The sequence below is a fragment of the Bactrocera latifrons genome, unplaced genomic scaffold, assembly GCF_001853355.1.
Source record: "Bactrocera latifrons isolate USDA-ARS-PBARC rearing strain unplaced genomic scaffold, ASM185335v1 scaffold_173, whole genome shotgun sequence".
NCBI lineage: Eukaryota > Metazoa > Arthropoda > Insecta > Diptera > Tephritidae > Bactrocera > Bactrocera latifrons.
Genome location: NW_017535219.1, coordinates 540,125 through 559,618, shown reverse-complemented (window position 1 = coordinate 559,618; position 19,494 = coordinate 540,125). Strand labels below are relative to the sequence as shown.

At 36.1% G+C, this 19,494-nt stretch overlaps 2 protein-coding genes across 7 annotated transcripts; one reads left to right on the top strand and one right to left on the bottom strand.

Moving 5' to 3' along the window:
- Nucleotides 1–2,360: 2,360 nt before the first annotated feature.
- On the bottom strand, nt 2,361–5,918 carry LOC108967049 (clathrin light chain). Of its 3 annotated transcripts, none has more exons than XM_018930268.1 (3): nt 5,799–5,908; nt 5,493–5,632; nt 4,349–5,328 (listed from the first exon to the last, which is right to left on the bottom strand). In XM_018930268.1, the coding sequence occupies exon 3, from the start codon at nt 5,305–5,307 to the stop codon at nt 4,663–4,665; it is 645 nt and encodes a 214-aa protein (XP_018785813.1). In that variant the 5' UTR covers nt 5,308–5,328; nt 5,493–5,632; nt 5,799–5,908; the 3' UTR covers nt 4,349–4,662. The 3 variants fall into 3 exon arrangements, with proteins under 3 accessions (XP_018785809.1, XP_018785813.1, XP_018785810.1); XM_018930265.1 differs by having other exon boundaries at nt 5,460–5,632; nt 5,799–5,907; XM_018930264.1 differs by lacking the exons at nt 4,349–5,328; nt 5,493–5,632 and adding an exon at nt 2,361–3,517 and having other exon boundaries at nt 5,799–5,918.
- Nucleotides 5,919–6,204: 286 nt separating this feature from the next.
- On the top strand, nt 6,205–18,654 carry LOC108967047 (probable serine/threonine-protein kinase yakA). 4 transcript variants are annotated; one of them, XM_018930261.1, is made up of 13 exons: nt 6,205–6,759; nt 7,052–7,738; nt 8,375–8,529; nt 8,676–9,492; nt 11,567–11,894; nt 12,059–13,549; nt 16,023–16,216; nt 16,282–16,536; nt 16,751–16,888; nt 16,954–17,203; nt 17,279–17,562; nt 17,633–17,815; nt 17,889–18,654. In XM_018930261.1, the coding sequence occupies exons 2-13, from the start codon at nt 7,094–7,096 to the stop codon at nt 17,967–17,969; spliced, it is 4,821 nt and encodes a 1,606-aa protein (XP_018785806.1). In that variant the 5' UTR covers nt 6,205–6,759; nt 7,052–7,093; the 3' UTR covers nt 17,970–18,654. The 4 variants fall into 4 exon arrangements, with proteins under 4 accessions (XP_018785806.1, XP_018785805.1, XP_018785808.1 ...); XM_018930260.1 differs by having other exon boundaries at nt 8,375–8,620; nt 8,767–9,492; XM_018930262.1 differs by lacking the exon at nt 6,205–6,759 and adding an exon at nt 6,775–6,921 and having other exon boundaries at nt 8,375–8,620; nt 8,767–9,492.
- Nucleotides 18,655–19,494: the final 840 nt, after the last annotated feature.

The window sequence follows — 19,494 nt, the reverse complement described above, 5'->3', positions numbered from 1 at the left end:
AATCTTATTTATAGAGAGATTTCATACATAGATTTGCAAATATTTTTTATTGAATTTAATTTTTTCAAACGTTATTTTTTATGTTAATATCTTTTAATATTCTTTTTAAACTAATTTAAAACAAATTTTACCGAATAAATTTAAACATTTATTTATATTTAAAAAGTAAAAAAATAAAAAATAAAACTAAATTAAAATATTTATATCCATATTTGTAATGATATTTATTTATACTTCAATTTTATTTAAAGAGGAATTTGAATTTTAAATATTTTGTTTTCAATTTCCTACTAATGTTGTTTAATTACTATTTTTTGTTTTTTTTTAAGTTTTTATCATATTTTTGGCATTATTATATCTCTTTTTTTATTTATGTGCATATAAAATTGATTTCATTCGATAATTAAGCGCTTCATAATACTCAATAAATTTACAAATCAAATAAAACACATTCAACAGAATATAAACACAATTAACACCTACAAATCAAGCGAAAAATTAAATGTATGCACCTTTTAAAGCTCTTACGCGCTCCTTACCGCACACAAGATATTATTATTTATTTATATTTAATGATTAGTCAGCAATAAAGAGCAACAACTGCACTTCATAAATGACACCGACACTTTGTAAACACGCCGCTTGTACAATAACCTGTCTCTTATACACATCTAGATGTGTATAAGAGACAGCCTTACCGCACACAAGATATTATTATTTATTTATATTTAATGATTAGTCAGCAATAAAGAGCAACAACTGCACTTCATAAATGACACCGACACTTTGTAAACACGCCGCTTGTACAATAACCTGTCTCTTATACACATCTAGATGTGTATAAGAGACAGCCTTACCGCACACAAGATATTATTATTTATTTATATTTAATGATTAGTCAGCAATAAAGAGCAACAACTGCACTTCATAAATGACACCGACACTTTGTAAACACGCCGCTTGTACAATAACCTGTCTCTTATACACATCTAGATGTGTATAAGAGACAGCCTTACCGCACACAAGATATTATTATTTATTTATATTTAATGATTAGTCAGCAATAAAGAGCAACAACTGCACTTCATAAATGACACCGACACTTTGTAAACACGCCGCTTGTACAATAACAACAAAAACACAAAAACATTCACTTTTTTTACAATTTCTCTAATATTTATCAACGCATTCGCGTTGGCTTCCGCGTCCGCGCGACACTTTCAGCACGCTATTGTACCGTTACTCAAGCACACTACCGTCGCTCGTGCCTGCACACACAGACACACACATATGCATATGTTATTGAGTTTACATATTTTGTTGGTACACGTTTATGGCGCGTTGTAGCTGCGGCAAACACGTCCGCACCACTTTGAAAGCCATGGAAAACTGATGCCAACACGGTCGTTTCGCATGGTTTTGTTTGTGTGTGGGCCGGCGAAAGAAAAGCGATTTGCACGATGAGACGAAGATGTTAAAATGTTACGTATGAATGCTAGCATGGCACTGTTGAATTTGCGGAGCTGTTATGTTAACAGTAATCCTTTGAGCACAGTACAGCAGTTATTACACCAATTGCAAGTGACTGTTGGCAGAATGTTCACATGTTCTGCGCCCGCAAATGGCACGTGCATGTCGTGTGCCTGTAAAGTTAACAGTTGAACTGTTATTTAGCAGTTGATAGCAAGCAAATGTTATAGATTTAGCTATTACATGGTATTCACGCATATTGATAAGGGTTAATAAACATTTCAATATAAGCATGTATGTATGTACTACATCTGTTTAAATAATATTAGGGTGGGTCGTATTTGCTGAATTAAATACTTGTGTTGTGAAAATCTGTTATTTAATGAAGTTATCATTTACAAATTACAAAATTTAAATTAATATGATATTGTGGATCTTGAATTTCTCAACATTTAGTCCAACTGGAAACTCTTTTTGTTAAAAGAAAAACATTATTATTGGAAAAATGTTTTCTGCTGCAACTACAAAAACAACAACAATAACACCATTTATCTCCAAGCCGGTTGTAGACCGGCATTCTTCACAATGATCGACAGAACATTTCTCGTGTAAGCAGTTTTATAGAAAAAACGACCCACTCTAACGTACTTGCATACATACGAAGTACGTGTGTATGTGTACATGTCATATAAATATCAGAGAGAAAATAACATAATTGCACTCCTACAGTGTATGTACTTTCAGAAGTTTGTTAACATGAGATGAGAGAAACTTCGCCAAGCCAACACTGCAAATAGAAATTTTAGCACACTTTAAGGGGCTTCAACTCTAGGGCATAGAAATCCCATAATTAACGGAAGAGTATTAAAAAAACAGACATTTTGGCAGCGGTTATATCATTTCAAATTCGTCGTAATAAATTTATTTAAAAACTATACGTATGTATGTATGTACAAATTTTTTTAAGTGAGGAGACTTCTTAATTTATCCTTATCTTTGGAAGTCTTTTTTACATAATCTATGTATATATGTAGAATTTCAAAAATAATTAAGAAAAAATAAAATGCTCCAAGGACATGGCAGCAATAAGAAAGCAAATTATTATTAGAACTAAAGAAATAAACTAAGATATAAGTTACATACATAAGTACATATAAAAAAAATTTATATGTATACGCCTTCATTTCGGCGCGTATACTCGTAACTAGTTTGAAAATTTAAACATTCAAACTCTAAAATACACAAATATGTACAAAATTGCTGCTGTGCACTACTCTAATTTCTGCAATGTGACACGTGCAGCATGCAACATGCGTCGTGATGCTTTATATATCCACTTCTCAAATAATTTTGAATTCAAATAGAAAACGTTACGTATGCCCGACTGTATGATAAGTTTGGCACACTCATTGCAAGGCATCAATGTGGAATATATAGTGGCGCCGCGAAAATCGGCGGATTGTGCGGAGAATATGGCATCCGATTCAGCGTGTATAACGTAGGTGAGTTTATTATTCAAGTGATTCCATTTATCCTTGCCCCACGGATATGGGTCGCTCGTGTAGTTGGGTGGGAAGTGATTGTAACCAATGCCAATAATGCGATTTTTACGATCTACAATGCAAGCGCCCACTTTCGTTTTAGGATCATCACTGCGTGTGGTGGCCAAGAGCGCAATTTCCATGAGGAATTCGTGATCTGTTAACAGTTCATTATTGCCTACACTTATAATACGATTTTTATCATCTAATACGCATTCTTGTCTACTATTGTCCAAATTTGCATTGCGTTTCGCAGCAAGTGCACAGATTTCGTTGTGGAACGTTTTATCTGTTAAAAGATTCGCGCAGCCTTTGTCTACATGATCGTCCAATGGTGAAGGTGAACGTGAACGAAAACAGGTTGAAAGCAATTCGTCACTAGAATCCGAAGTTGACCGACAGCAGCTGTCGCCGCTGCTGTTGCTGGAGCTATTCGAGGAGGTGGACTTTGGTGAGGTCGTCAGATCACAGTCATGTTCAGTCATTTTATGCGTATGTGTTTGTGGCTAGAATATAGATATACTTTTTTAATAAAATTAAATTGTATCAGGAAAACACGCGAATTTTATTTATTTGTAAACTCAGGAGACATGGTATAGGTACATAAAAGGATTTACTAAATAAAATTGTTTAAATTTTTTTTTTTACGCTAACTTTTCCGTTTGTATAACTAATATTAATTTAATTTTTTTTTCTTGTTTTATTTGAAAATTATAAAAATTTAAATTGTAATATTTATAGTTAATGTTTCATGCACCACTGCCAAAAGAGTAGCTATATGTTCATAAAAACTTATTTCACCAAATAAACGCAAAACATGTAAACCCCCACCAATCCTGGCTTATATTCGTATACATAGTACATACACACTTTTCCAGTTATCAAAAGCAGCACTAAGTCAAAATAACATATAGTGGAAAATATGCATTCGATTTGTGTGGCAATTTCTTTGTTAGCAATAAACTTGCATTGCCACGTCACTTATGCAAGAAGTAAAGAGTCAAATAATAAAGTATTTTTATCAAAGCATGCAAATAAAGCATTTATTTTTTCTTTCAGCGCGTTATGAAGAATTCGACGTAAACGATTGTCAACAAAAAGCAGCTGTATATGCCGAGTGTACATCGGCACAATGGTTGACTGCTGATGTCACCTGTTCAGCGTTTTGTAAACTTCGCGAGTTTCCATACTGCGGCTGCGATTGTGTGACGAAGAAATGTGTTTGCGCAAATATGAATTTGAGTTTTTGCCATCTTCAGAGTATAAGATTATTTATATAAAATAATCCAAATGATTTAAGAAACATTTTGTTGCCACATATGAAATGAAAGAACTTGTTTGGGCCTTTAACGTTTGCAATTATATTTGTTGTAAATTTCAATAGTAATTTTTTTTTAATTTACATATTGGAAATTTCAGTATATATCCATATCTATAGACCAATCTAATATAATCAATACTTTTTCAAAATAAATTTGCTTAATAGGTAAATATCTTATTCACTAGCGCCTTTTGTGAATTCAATATGCAAAAGAAAAAATAACCAAACAAGATAATATTGCAAATCTATGAACGAAATACTATTAATAAACTCGTTTGTATGTGAATGTTTTAGTGCACTAAGGCTTTTTTGAAGTTTCACTTTAAATAATTAAGCGGTTTTTAGTGGGATGGGATTCTGCTTCAAATGCAAGTAAATGGATCGCATACGCGACACATCCTTGCCCGATTTGTTCACTTTCGGATTAAAATCGCACAATTTAGCAATCCGTTCCCATTCGGTACCCGGTTCCAGCGGACCACCATTTTCGAGCGCTGCTGCTTGCTTTTCGGCATTACGTGATGCAGCTTTTGTTTTGGCAATTGACTCTTCAGTTTGGCGCAGCCAATCATCTAATTCTTGTTTAGCTTGCTGGCGCAACTCTTCTTTTTTGCGCTCTTCTTCACGATCCTTCTCTTCAAGTCTTTGTTTTTGTTCCTCACGCCATTTTCTAATTTTTTCCGGTTCAATTCGTGAGGGTGGTGGCCCTGAAATACCGACGGGTTCATTCGATTCTCCACCTATCATTTCAAAGCTACCAGTGGATGAGCCGAGTCCACCACCTGCTACATTGGGTGCAAGATCATCGCCACCAAGGAGACCATTGCCATCGGTGCTTGGCGGACCGCTTGCAACAGTACATGTAGGTGGTACGATTTCGGATTCCAGATCACCGAGAACTGATTGCTCACGTGCTAAAAACTCTGCGGCTGGGTCAACCTCTTCTTTGGGAGCAAAATCATCACCGAAATCCATTTTGAAGTAAGGCAGCTATCACTACGGAATTAAGACAATAAGAATTTGGGGCGTATTGCATTTTATTTTGTATATCAATAACACGTAGGCAGATTTAAAGCCGAAACGTTGTCTCGACAAACACAAAATCGGCTTTAAACAAGGATATTTACCTCAAAAATTAGTTAAGTTAAGATTTTCTTTACCTAATCCTCACTTGGTTGAGTCAGCACACAAAAAATAATTTGTAAAAAAGATTAGCAACAGTAAATTTCTCCCAATCAATGCGTAAAAGTTTACTCTTCTTCTTTAACAAGCAATTGTCAATGAAATACGTCAGATAGATCTAATGAGTGAGTGAGATAACACTTGTCAACGTAAAGTTTCAAATCGAACAAAGCTACACAATAAAGGCGATAAGCACAGCTAAATATTTCTCCTAAAATATTTCTGATTGCACAAACGTAACTACATAACTTATTAAATACAAATAACTTACGCTAATATCTCACCTTTTGCAAACTTTAATTTGTCTAATTTTACTAATATGCTAATAAAATTTAATATAACAGTTCTAACACAAACTTTCTGCAAAAATCACTTTGTTCACTCCTAACGCGCGGGAAAAACAAAATCACGGTTGCATTGTATTGTCAAATTGCAATTAGCAGCTGATATGAAAGACAGAATGACTTGAAGTATCGGAAATCGTTTAAATATTAACAAAACTTTGATATATAAAATTGTTTGTAACTATTTGTAACTCAAGTAAAATTTCAAATCGACAGAATTAAATAGTAGTGTTGAAACATAAGAGAAAAAAATATTTTTGAGACATGCTAAACTCATTTTTTAAATATAAAAATGTTATAAAATAATTGCAATCGTGCAATGCTCTTCGTATTCGTGTATTTTGACATTTCTCCGTCATGCTTTGACTGGCAGAAAATACACACTTTCGGACTAGCTAGCCTCGGTCGAATTCGGAGTGGGAATGTTTTTCTCAAAATGGCGCTCGGTCAGTATAACGAGTAGACAGATTAGATGACGCGAAAAAGTGAAAATTAACAACAAAAACGTGATATTTTTGTAAAAAATATAATTGCAAAGTCTACCTAAGAACTTCTTTAAGAGCGGTGAAGTGAAGTTTGATGCGTGAAACAATTAAAACAGTGAAAAAATAGAAATTCTACATAAAGTTAACGCAACGAGTTGCAGGAGAACGCGACGAGTCACGCAAGGCGATAGCGTTGGGCAACGGCGCACAGAACGACCGGTCGAGCCGTTTGCCGTGCAGCCACAACAGTCGTAATCCAGCTAGATACATAACGCAAGACAAAGTACATATTTCTGGTGCTCCACTGGTTTGCGAATACTGAGCGGGTGTCGGTGTAGTGCGGGATAAGTAAAAAAAAAAATCCCCAAACTAGAAGTTTTTCGCACTGAATGTTACACCAATCGGAAGCGAAGCAAGTGCGTTTTGTTTTTGTATTGTTGTGGGGAAGCATTGAGACATAATCGGCATTGAAATTTTTGATAAAGCATTATGTACACTTTATTCAACGGTGCAATGGTTATGCAGTAGACTAACATAATTTTTTAATGCCTCGGTAATTTTTGGCGCTGTATATGTAGGTATATATTTTTTTGTTGTCGTATGCAAATTTTTTCTGCTTTATGATTTGAAATTGCAGCCCCACAACAATTGAATGTTTCTTTTTGTTTATTATATGGTATACTGTATCTAATCAATTTTGTTCTATAGTCTTAAACACATATTTGCTATCAAACCGTTTTGTTCGTCAATATGGATCCCAATTCAAGCCCATGGTCTTATGCTTATAATCGTATTGTGCCATCTGCCTCCAGCACTGGATCAGCAGAAGACTTTCAACATCCACATTTGGCGCCTGCCCAATCTCTATTTCTACAGGCTGCACACTCTGGTATAGCCGCAAGCTTTAATGCCGCAGCTGCTGGCAGCGGAAGTTTTGTATCACCTTCACCAATTGGCGGATATAATCCAGTCTTTCAACAAATCTACCATCATGCGGCTGCAGCTAGTGCACAACCAAAACCAGCCCACTACGCCTCAAGTGCTGTAAATACACCAGTGCGTCAAATACAAATACCATCAACGTTAGATAAACAATTGACGAATTTCCAAAATCAAGCCGCTGTCGCTGTCGTATCATCAGCTGCTGCAGCAGCCGCAAATAATGCTGCTTCTAATTATTATGGTGAAAATTCCTCGTCGAGCGGTGCATCGCCATCGCCCACAACATCGGCAATTACATCAACTACACTCAGTTGGAATACGCCGATGATATCCAATACATTTTTGGCTATGCAACAACAACAACAACAGCAGCAGCAGCAAACACAACAACAGCAGCAACATCAACAACAGCAAGCGCAACAACCACAACTGAATTTAGTGGCCGAGAAGGTGGTGAGTAGTATGTTGGGGAGTTTGGTTTTAAGTCTGTATACGAAGCCTTTGCATTTGTTTAATTTTCGATTAAAGCCAACGTTTTTCATATGTTACACCTAGCTGATCAGTTTTATGACCTTTATAGCTTTGAATAGAGGCGTAAAGTGTGTTATGTATTCTATTCTACTCTTTTTTTATTCAAATTCTCAAATGCTTTATTATACTAATAACTGGTGTAATGAAATTATGGACTTTTATTATATTAAGAATTTGGTTCTTTTTTACACACATAATGTGAAATACAAAATATGCATATGTAATGCTAAGTACATTGATCTTCTTAGTTTTCTTTAATATGATTGAAAGTAAAACTCTAAAATTTGATAAGTTCGAACATAATTTAGAAGGTTCTAAGAGTATTTAAGTCTATTTTTCATATCAGCTTATTCAACTATCTTTGAACAAGAATATAAAACTCCTTTTACTGCATATCAGATCTCCGCACAAGTATGCCTACATATATTAAATCATAAATATAAGAATTCACCGAAACCTCAAATAATATCTAACATCATCTACAGTCACAAACACATATAAACTACAGTCAAATAAAATCAATTGAATTCTTGCGACGCCTGTGTTGCACATTTTCAGCAAATCAAACAGGAGAAGCCATCCGACCTTAAAGCTTATAATGATATACTTTTATATCAGACGCAACTACATCAACAACAACAACAACAGTTGCAACAACAGCAACAACAACAGCAAGATGAAATCAATGCTGCAATTGACAATGATGCTGAAATGTATTGTACCATTGATGGTAAAAATTATAAAATTGTACGCAAAGGTCAACAACAACAACTAATACAAGTCGATCAAATACATCAGAATGAGGTAAATAGTTCATATGCCTGTCTCTTATACACATCTAGATGTGTATAAGAGACAGGTATTGTACCATTGATGGTAAAAATTATAAAATTGTACGCAAAGGTCAACAACAACAACTAATACAAGTCGATCAAATACATCAGAATGAGGTAAATAGTTCATATGCTGCTGGCAGCACAACACCAGCACTCACAGTTGCTGTAGATAATGCTGTGTCACCTCATGTAATTGTCTATAAGACAGGTGGTGGTGCTGAATCGCCGGCCTTGCGACGTAATATTGCAGGTGCAGGCTCACCAGCTTCGGCCACGGTTGCTTATTCGTCTGTGATACAAAGTACACCGCAACAACAGCAACAGCTGCAGCAGCAACAACAGCAACACGTTTCAGCGTGTTGGACTAAAATCGAAGATACAAATGGTTCGACGGACGGTGGTGCTAGTACGGAAGATGTGAAAAATGTCTTGCAATTACAAGTAAAACAAGAGAACCGTCAATTGGGTTATGTCACTGATAATGATGTGGGCGAAAGTTTGATATTCAATTTGCCGCCTGGACTTGAAATTAAACAAACGCTATATAATCCCAGTACGGGTGCTACTATCGGTAATTCGACTGTGTTGCAACATACCCAACAACAGCAACAAGCACAAGCTCAAGCGCAACAACAACAGTTGTTAGCACAGCAAAATTTATTCAATAATCAAAAATTGCAACAACAGCAACAGCAAGTCGAAAAGCAACGTCGCCAGCATATGGTGGCGAATATGTTGGTATCGCCTACGGCGAATACGAATAATCAGCAACAACAGCAGCAGCAGCAACAACAACAAACTTCCTCCTCCCAAGCGTCACAGATTCAAATCATACCCAAGGTTTGTATTTTATGATTTTCGATTTGTATATTTTCTTGAAGCCTTTTGTTAAATTGTTCCCCGCACTCTTTGCATCTTTTATGTGCTTTAATTGAATTTGATGGTGATTACAATTTTTTTTCGCAAATTTTTATTTTAAGTTTACTTCTCTTTATTTACGTTTGCTTTTAACATCTAACACACAAACTACTAACACCTGACGCACTCATCAAATTGCATTTAATATATATTCAATATATATAAATTTTAATTGCGCTGCCCTAAAGTGCGTATGCAATGTTTTTCCATGAGTTGAGTTCGAAAAAGTTGAATAAATTAAAAAGTCATCATCTCAGTTGTAAAATTAAAAATCTGCTAAAGGGTGTCAATGTCACATGAAACTTTCTAACTGAAAACAGTTGTCTTGTTAGAAAAACTTTATTTGTGTTGCTGTTAACAATTGGATAATATTATCTTTACAAAAGAAACCATTTCATCATTGCATAACTCGTTGTATAGATAATTTGGGTACAACACTTTTCATTTCATGTGTGCGTGTTTATTATTTGATATTGATTCATTAAAATCACATACTTTGTACGAAAATAAGATTTTGAATAAAAACCAAACGTTTTCAAAAATGTTTAACACTAAATGGCATTAATATAACTAATGTTGCTAAAACTTTACTTTAACAAAAAAAAAAAAAAAAAAAAAATTCAAAAAAAAAACTTGAAAATTTCCAAAAAAGTTTGGTGATTACGGTCGGCTAAAATTTTAAATTATTTTCACAAGGCACACATTTAAATGTATATTTACAATAAATAAAATTTTGGATTTCATTTTCTTTTATCCAAACTTATTACTTATTCTGCGTTTATTTCTTTCGAAATTTTCTCCACACATTTGGTGACAGTAAACAACCGTTTATATACATACAACATTTACCTAATACTAAAATACCGTTATTTTATAGCTAACCTACACTTTTTGTTTATTTTCATTTATTTTCTATAATATTTGTATTGCTTTAATGTTGCCACCTTTTAACTGTGCTCATCTAATCGATTTTCATTTCTGTTTAACAAAAGGGAGTGAAACTAAACAAAACGAATTGTATGTATTTGAACCTGTGACGTTTATTTCCAAGCTTTTGAGGAAGATGCGTATAAGAATGCTGCTATAATATAACTGCCGTTTTTGTGGCATTGAAAATAAGTGGAAGTACTATATATACAACTGATTATGGCTTTTTTGACATTTCTACTTGAATGTAATGTTACCCTAAAGCATTTGCACTGTTTTAATATGTCATCATGATTAATTCCAGCAAAATATGCATTTTTATTTGACAATTTAATGTTGAGTGATATAAATATATTAAGTATTTTGAACATATGGAGAAACATTGCATTACACCAGCGTTAGGTTTTCTGTGAAAGCGAGCAAGTATAGTCGTTTAAGTAAAATCTGTGTGTTAAAAATAAAAGCATGCTTCTACTGTGTCTTAAAGTGTTTCATGTAGACTTGATTTGTGTTTACGCATTTGTGCAATAGGAAAAGTTTTGAAAAAACAAAAATATGGAAGATGTTGAAAAAACTATACAGCCTATACAGCTATACTAAAACTATTATCTGGCCTTCCATTACTTAAAAAAAAAATGTTTGTTGTTATAATGTGTTTTATAGCCGCATTTATTTTTATTAGTTATTCTTTAATTTTTTCTATATTTCAAATAAAAAATATATTATTATAATGATTTTTTTGTTTTTAATTACTGAATTTCATACTTATTTTCAATATACGTACAACAGAAACCTTTTTCGCGCCACCTGCCCACCATTCCTCTTATGTACTTCATTTAACAGAGACTCGCAAATGTTTGCAATGTAAATATTGCTTTAGTACCTTAGAGCTGCATTTCACATATTTCATGAATAAAATGTGCATATACAAATTTTTTTTACACATATAACAAATAAACCTTTTTTCAGCTAAAAATTTTCCCTTCATGCTATCAACATTAAATTTTATTTAGCTTGTTTTTGCTTTGACATCACTAAAAACTTTGTCATCTTCTTCTTACCATTTCAGGTTGAAGTGGAGCCGCCAAAGCAACTGCCTGCAAAACCTGCCAAAACGCCGCGCAAGCGTCAACCGAAAAAGACGCTCGTCGCGAACGACTATGCGACGGTGCGCAGTCCACAGCAGGATGTAGTGCAGCATCAGCAACAACAGCAAGCACAACAACAACAGCAGCAACAACAGCATCATCAGCAGCAGCAGCAACAACAACAGCAGCAGCAGCAAACGCAACAGCAGCAACAACAACAAGCTACCTACTATGATTTCAATAGTAAATGGAATACGCCCTTAAAGATCGAGAACAATACGCCGTCGCCGGTTGCGCAAGCGCCACCCATTAGTATACCGACCTATGTGAATCCACATGCCGCACAACAGCAACAACAACAGCAGCAGCAGCAGCAACAACAAGTGCAGCAACAGCAACAACAGGTGGCCGCGCAACAACAGCAACAGATACCGCCTGTCTCTTATACACATCTAGATGTGTATAAGAGACAGTTAGTATACCGACCTATGTGAATCCACATGCCGCACAACAGCAACAACAACAGCAGCAGCAGCAGCAACAACAAGTGCAGCAACAGCAACAACAGGTGGCCGCGCAACAACAGCAACAGATACCGCAACCAGCGCATATGCAGTCATCGCAAGCGCAATCACAGGCGCATCTGACGAATTTATCTTCGTACTATTCGAGCACGTTTCCACAACAAATTGCTTCACAGTATACTGCATGCATGCAGCAGAATGCAGCAACAGCTGGCGCCATACCACATACGCTTTATAATCTCAATCAACCGCAGCAACAGCAGCAGCAGCAGCAACCGTTGCAACAGTCGCCGACACAGCACCAGCAACCACCTACGCAACCGCCACAGCAGCAGCAGCAGCAAGCGCAAGCGCAGGCGCAGGTACAAGCACAACTACAGCAACATGCGCCCCAACAGCAGCAAACGCCACAACAACAGCAACAGTCCAATGCAGATGCAACGCCCGCTGCCAATGATCCGAGCAATAAAGTGATTGTGCCCAATATCGAAGAGGAATTGGACTTTCTCACCGACGCTGTTGCGCCCAAGCAAGGATATGCGAACTCTTCAACGAACTTGAACAATAGCAATGGACGTAGCGCCACGAATTTCGGCATACGTCATCCCCAAACGGAGGCACAAAGTGCCGGCAGCACGCCAGCGGCTACTGCACTCACTAATAACGGTTTGACAACAGCGGCGGCGGCAGCCACGGGCGCAATTTTAGGCAATAGTATTGTACCGGGTAGCGAACGTAGGCCGGTTGTTGGCACTTCGATTGGCGAAAAAAAGACACAGTTCATGGATAGCTATTTGAAGTTCCTGCAGGGTGAGCGTGACGATTCGCCACCACCGGCTGTGGTTAAGAGTGGTCGCAAGGTGAACTATCAACGTTCGCCCAGCGGCAATGCGGCAAAACGTACAAAGACCGGCAATGGCAATAACGAGGAAGCGGCAGCAAACGCGGGCGCGACCGGTGCTCAAACGAACGAGCAGCAAGCAAACCAGCAACAAGCAGGCGTTGTTGACGAACAAACTCCCGGTTTGTCGGCCGACGATGCGCATCGTATTAAAATACTCTCACAAACGCAGATATTGCCGAAGAAGCGACCACAGGCGCACATGGCTGCGGCGGCGGCTGCAGCTGCTGCTGCCGAGACATCGGCGGCCGCCACAGCGAGCACACCATCAGTCATACAGCATCCAGCTGAGCAGCAGCAGCAGCAACAACAACAGCAACAGTTACAACATCAACAGCAGCAACAACAGCAGCAGCAGCAATCATTCCGCCCATATGGGCAGCAGATTCCGACCCAAACACAACAACCGCAACAACAGCAACAAAACCAGCAGCAGCAGCAGCAGCAACAACATCCACAACAACCACAGCAACAGCAACAACAATACTGTGCACAATTGGGGTTTAGCGGTGGTGGCGGTGGCGGCGGCAGCAGTCAAGGTATGTTGCCTGACCAACAAAATTCCTCCAGTACTACCACTACTAGTAATACGATAGCACCCACCGCTGCCGCTGCTGCTGCAGCAGCTGCCGCTGGCGTAACGGCCGGTCATCATCATCCTTTAATAAATTTTCTGTGGCCTTGGCATTGATGAGCGCAACTGTGCGTTGTTGTGTTGCAAATTTGCTGACTGTTTTAATTAGTTAGCTGGTGGCGCATGCGCAGTCGGTTAGCTGAGATGGTGAAGACAAAAAGAATATGAAAATGTATCACAAGCGCGTGGTTGTGGTGAGAAAATAAACTCACACCACCACCCACACACGCACTAATCTCTCTCCTATCTCTCTCTCTCTCTCTCTCGACCACGATCTTGAGTGGAAGAAGACGCTGCTGCACCAATGCGAACGTACCCATGCTCGTTCGCGCGCAAAAGACAATTCGTGTACAACCAAAAACAAAAAGAGAAAAACAACAAGAATGAAAGAAATGCAAAACAAAACCATATGAATGGTTGACGTTTTGAAGCGTTCTAATTATCGTGTTAATTAAACAAGCATGAAAATAAGAAATTATTTAAAAAATAATAATAATAACTAAAATCAAAATTAATGGCAGCAAAAATGATTTGTTACAATACATACATATATAATAGAAAGAAAAAAAAAGATACCAGTTGATAAAATGGATTTAAGTATTTTTTGACAAAAGAATGCAGCAAAGAAACAAAAGTTCTTACTAAAAAAACATTTTGTGTTTTTATTTCCCAACCAGATGGATACAGCATTTCTATGCATGCGAAATGGGATGTTATATACTTCATTTACATTGCTCACTTTAAACGCTCTAGCCAAAAAGAAAAACGAAAGAAAAAACTTATAGCCTTCAATTAAAATTGGTTCAATTAATTGAAGCGTAAACCACAAAACGAGCAAGAGTTAAAAATTAATGAATTTTCAACACATTTTCTAACGTCAGCAGAGTGCGCGCGAACGAGCGTTTGGGGCGGAAATTCTTAACTGTTTCACTTTACCTATTTCACTTGCGTCAGCGGCCAAATTGCAGTCCAATGATGAGACCACATTCAATGTTCAGTCGCCATCATGGCCAAAGCCACCACAAAACATAACTAAATCACATTTAAATTTACTACTCGCACCTCCTCAAACATGCACACATTCACTTCAATTCCACCTTTATTGTTAAGCAATCACGCTCACTCTACTACAGCACCTTTTTTAGACAACTAAGTTTTCTTATAAGAGTTATAGTAGCTGTAGACTGGACTTAAGAAGTCAAAAAATTTACAATTTAAGTGACAGCAGAGAATAGAGTTTGTCAGTATTTGGAAAATATCACTCCAATTCTAAAAATTACAATATTTTACATTATTAGAAATGTTAGAATCCTTCATCAAGCACTTTTTTAAATAAGACGAAGCTTTCGTTATCTCAAGCAAGAAAAAACGATAACTTCGGTTACACCGAAGCTATGATGCCCTTCACAAATACAAACAAGCATGAAAATAAGAAAAAAGGACCTGAATTTGATCGTTCAGTTTGTATGACAACCATATGTTCTAAAATTCCTATATGAAAATTTGTTTTGGGAGATTGTACCTTTGGCATGTACAGTAATCCAGGCCAAATGTTGTGGAGACATCTCGTCAAATAAAAAAGTTTTCCATACAAGAACTGAATTGCGATCGATCAGTTTGTATGGCAGCTATGTATAAGGTATGTAGTGGTCCGATCTAACCAATTTCTTCGGAGCTTGTACCGTTGCTTTGGACAATATCCCACAACAAATTTCCTGAAGATATGTCGACAAATAAAATATTTTATGGGGTCTTCGACGTTTACAAACTTAAAAGTACTGTAGAACAGAGGACTCTGGTTTTGAGTGGAATATTAGCAACCTTGTGCCCATGTTTAGCTTAAAAATGAAGGAGTTTTAGCAATTTCGTGTACCTGCTATTCTTTAAGTATTAAAATTACAACAACAAATCTTTAGATTCCAATTACAAAAAAAAAAAAAAGACACAATAATGTTGTTTCGCATTCATATCCCTTCAAAAAAGGTTTTCGACTTGGTCAATTACCGTTATCTGAACGTGTGCACAATTTTGTTTTAGACACCCTGTCTAGTATCAAGCCTCAGATACATTTTAGTTTAGTTAATAACATTTCTCTTTTGCATACATAGGTTGCCCACCCGACGGATAAGCGTTTTAGCCAACTCTCACCTTGTAAGAGATCTATGTATATAAATGTATATATACACACATGTATATCATAACGGGAATTTCACTTGCACTTGTCCATAACTCCATAAGAACACATTCATTACAAACACTTCTAACAACACATAAACACCCACTCATCTCCATCTAACCACGTATACATTCACCACATCAAACCACTTTGTGCCTGTCCTTACCATTTGCATTTCGGCTTGACTTGCCTCGTCTTTTAGATCCACTCACATTGCCGCCACGGCGCGAGCAAGGTCTACGCAAAGCGAAACAGACGAGCATGCACGCCATGTTCATGAGTACGGGCACTGCAGGTGGCGCTAGCGGCAGCGGTTTGGCTGATAATGAAGATCAAGAGCCCGATGAGTTCGCGGACTCCGATACGGATCCCGTGTGGACGCCACAAGACGATGATGTAAGTTTGTGTGTGTAGTAACACGAAATTCGTATACCAAAAATCTACAAAATTTTGGTTTTCAGAGCGATGAGGGCGGCAGAAGTTATCGCCGGAAGACATCATCGCGTAGAAATAAGAGTGCACCGCGTAAAACTAATTATAATCAGCAACCGGAGCAGCACCAACAACAAACGTCGCTTACTCAAGTGCAACCACAACAACCACAACAGCCACAGCAGCAACAGTTGGCGCAACAACAAAATGTTGATGGTTATACACCGAATAAGGCCAACGCCTCATCGTATGCCAACGCTACGCACGATGCGGATAACTTTAAGGTAGTCACGCAGTAAATTTAATAATGAAGTTGTTTTGGTTGAGTCTGTTCGAAAAATTGGAATTCCAAGCCGAGTTATGACTTCTAGACTTCCAGATCCAGAATTTTACCTAGTCCTAATAGATCGCATAAATTGATTTAGAACTTTTATATTGGCTGTGTGCAATTTTAAAACTTTCTTTGAATTCTCTCTTAACTTCCATTTTTCCGCACAGACCGGCGATTTCATTGTACTCCGTTCCGATTTGGTCAACGATTGGCCGATCATCTGGCAGGTGGACACCCAATGTATTCTACAAAAATATGAGCCATTCTGTCAGAATGGCAAAATGTTCTATCGCAACATGTCAATGGTAAGCCTACTAATTTTGCGATGAATAAAAATATAACCAAATTTCTCGTTTCGCCTGCCCCCTAGTATTCATCGTGGAATCTCGACTCAAAGAAGCTATATGTCAAGGCGCCCGTACGCATACAAGTGCAATCGCACAAGGAGACCATTGTGGAATTTATGCGTTCCGAGCTGTTGGCCGACGATACCGAACAATTTATTGAGAAAATTATGGAAGATTATTTGCGTTATCGTGACAATTTCGAAATTTACATACAAACAATGATATCACAGGTGTTGGATCCAAGCTTCTTCTTGGAAATAACTAGAGAGAAGGGTAGGCGCACTATTGTATGATTTGTTGTTTAAACTTTTTTACCCAATTTGTTGTTTTTTCTCCTTACCCCACTAGACGAGTACTTTTTGGGCAGCGTACGCATTATCGACAGCATAATGGATAATTGTAAACGTAAATTACTCTCCATTACGCCCTGGACACGCAGTATTATCGTTTCAATTGAAACTTATCCCAAATGTCATGTTTTCACCGAGTGGGGTCAAAACAATCTGACACAGAAAAACTGTGGCGGCTGTCATCAGCCAGGCATATCGGTGCGCTTTCTGCTGTTTGGTAATCCCTATCATGCCAACACGATGCAACCGGTGCCCGTCGATACGCGCTTGGCTTGTGAAAAGGTAAGCGTCCAGTTACTCTATTAATATGGAATTTTATTTATGGCATATTCTTTATTTTCTACTCCACTAGGATATACTCCTGTGTCGCATTTGCGCTGCCCGTGCTGATATATTCCATAAAATTGCACATGAAAAGTATAATTTGTATATACATTGTTCGTCACGTGTTGGTGAGCAGCAACAAGAATATCCGGGCAAATCGTCAACGGAAATCTTGAACGATCTACTAGCCGAACACAACTGGGTGGATGAGGTGTGTATGCCTTCATAGCTTTCAATTGCCAAAATAAATTTTTTTTAACTCTGTCACATTAATTATTTTACAGTTATTCCGCAATATGCGCAACTCCTGGGCTGAGGTGGAAAGTTTAGAACGTCAAAAACGTTTTCGTGAAGTCTCACAATAAAATTAATCTACTGTAATATGAATATATTTAAAAACAACGCATCAGCAACGCTGGTATTGGTGCTCATATGTACACGCTGAATAAATTCAGCCGATAAGTTGCCGTGCAATAAACAGCCTAGCAAGCAAAACTAACGAAATTCCTTATACAATTCTAACTACGCAAAAGCAGCAGTGCAGAAACAAAACGAAAAAGTATAAAATTAACCTAAATGTTAGCAGAAAAAATTATTCTTGTACCAACTGTTATTAGCGCGTCCAAGCCAGCTCATAATTTTGCCTGCAAGCAACGTAAAAGTGTGCGCTAAACGGCGTTGAAAGCGCCATGCAAAATACAAATCTATAAAAAAGTATAAAATAGCAGTTACTAAGTATATAAATACATATAATACATACTACGTATACAAATACATAAATATATATTATATACAGTTTAGCATAGTCTAAGCTAACCTTAAAAATTGGTTGACAAGCATTATGTATATTTTAAAATTTTTTTTAATAAGCTTAGTATAAAAATTTTCATATTTTAATTTCGCGAAATATAAATATTTTCACTCTAGTGCGCAAGGCTTGGTATGTGTCTCACACACAGAGTTTAGTTTGTTTGTATAGTGGGTTCAAATTTTAGCGATTTTAAATTTAAATTTCGAAAAAATTAAAAAACAAAAATAAAGTTATTCGAAATTGAAAAAAAAATATTTAAACGAAAATTGATTAAATAAAATAAAAAATAGTAGTTTTGAAAAAAAATTGAATAAGCAATTAAAAAAAGTTAAAAACTTTTGAATTTTGTTTTCTCAATATTAAAAAAAATTTTAATTTTTTCCTTCGCGAAATTTAAAGTCATCAAATCTTAAACCCACTGCAAACTTTCAAAATATTTTGTTTTTATTAATTTTATTTACATTTTAGTTCTTTAAATGTAAAGTAATTTTTTTAAAGATATTGTCAGTTATTGCTGAAAAAAAATATATTTTTTATAGTTTTGGTTTCAAAAATAACTTTTATTTAAAAGCAACAAATTTTAAAGCCATTGAACCCATTTATATTTTTTTTTCAGAAAAATTATTTAAAATTTTTTAAGATATTTTCAGAATTATTATTTTCATTTTTTTTATAATTTTGGTTTAAACAAAAAATGTTAATTATGCAAAAAAAAAGTATATTTTTGTGGTGGGTTTAAAATTTAAATTTCAAAAAAAGTATAAAAAAAAGTATTAAATTTAAGAACTTAAAAAATATGAAATTTCGAAAAAATTAAAAAAAACCAAATTAGAAATTTTCAAAATTTGTTTCATAGTAAAGAAAGGTCAAGCTAATTTTTTTTCAGTTTTTAATCCAAACCAATACCAAAATGATTTTGAAACAAAAATTAAAAAATATAATGAAAAATAGCGAAAATTTATTAATTCCAAGTTTAGATTAAAATTTTTCAACTTTGAAAAAAGTTTTGATTTTTGTAGTGGGTTAAAATTTAAATTTCGAAAAAATTAAAAAAAAATTCAAAATTGGAAAAAATCAAA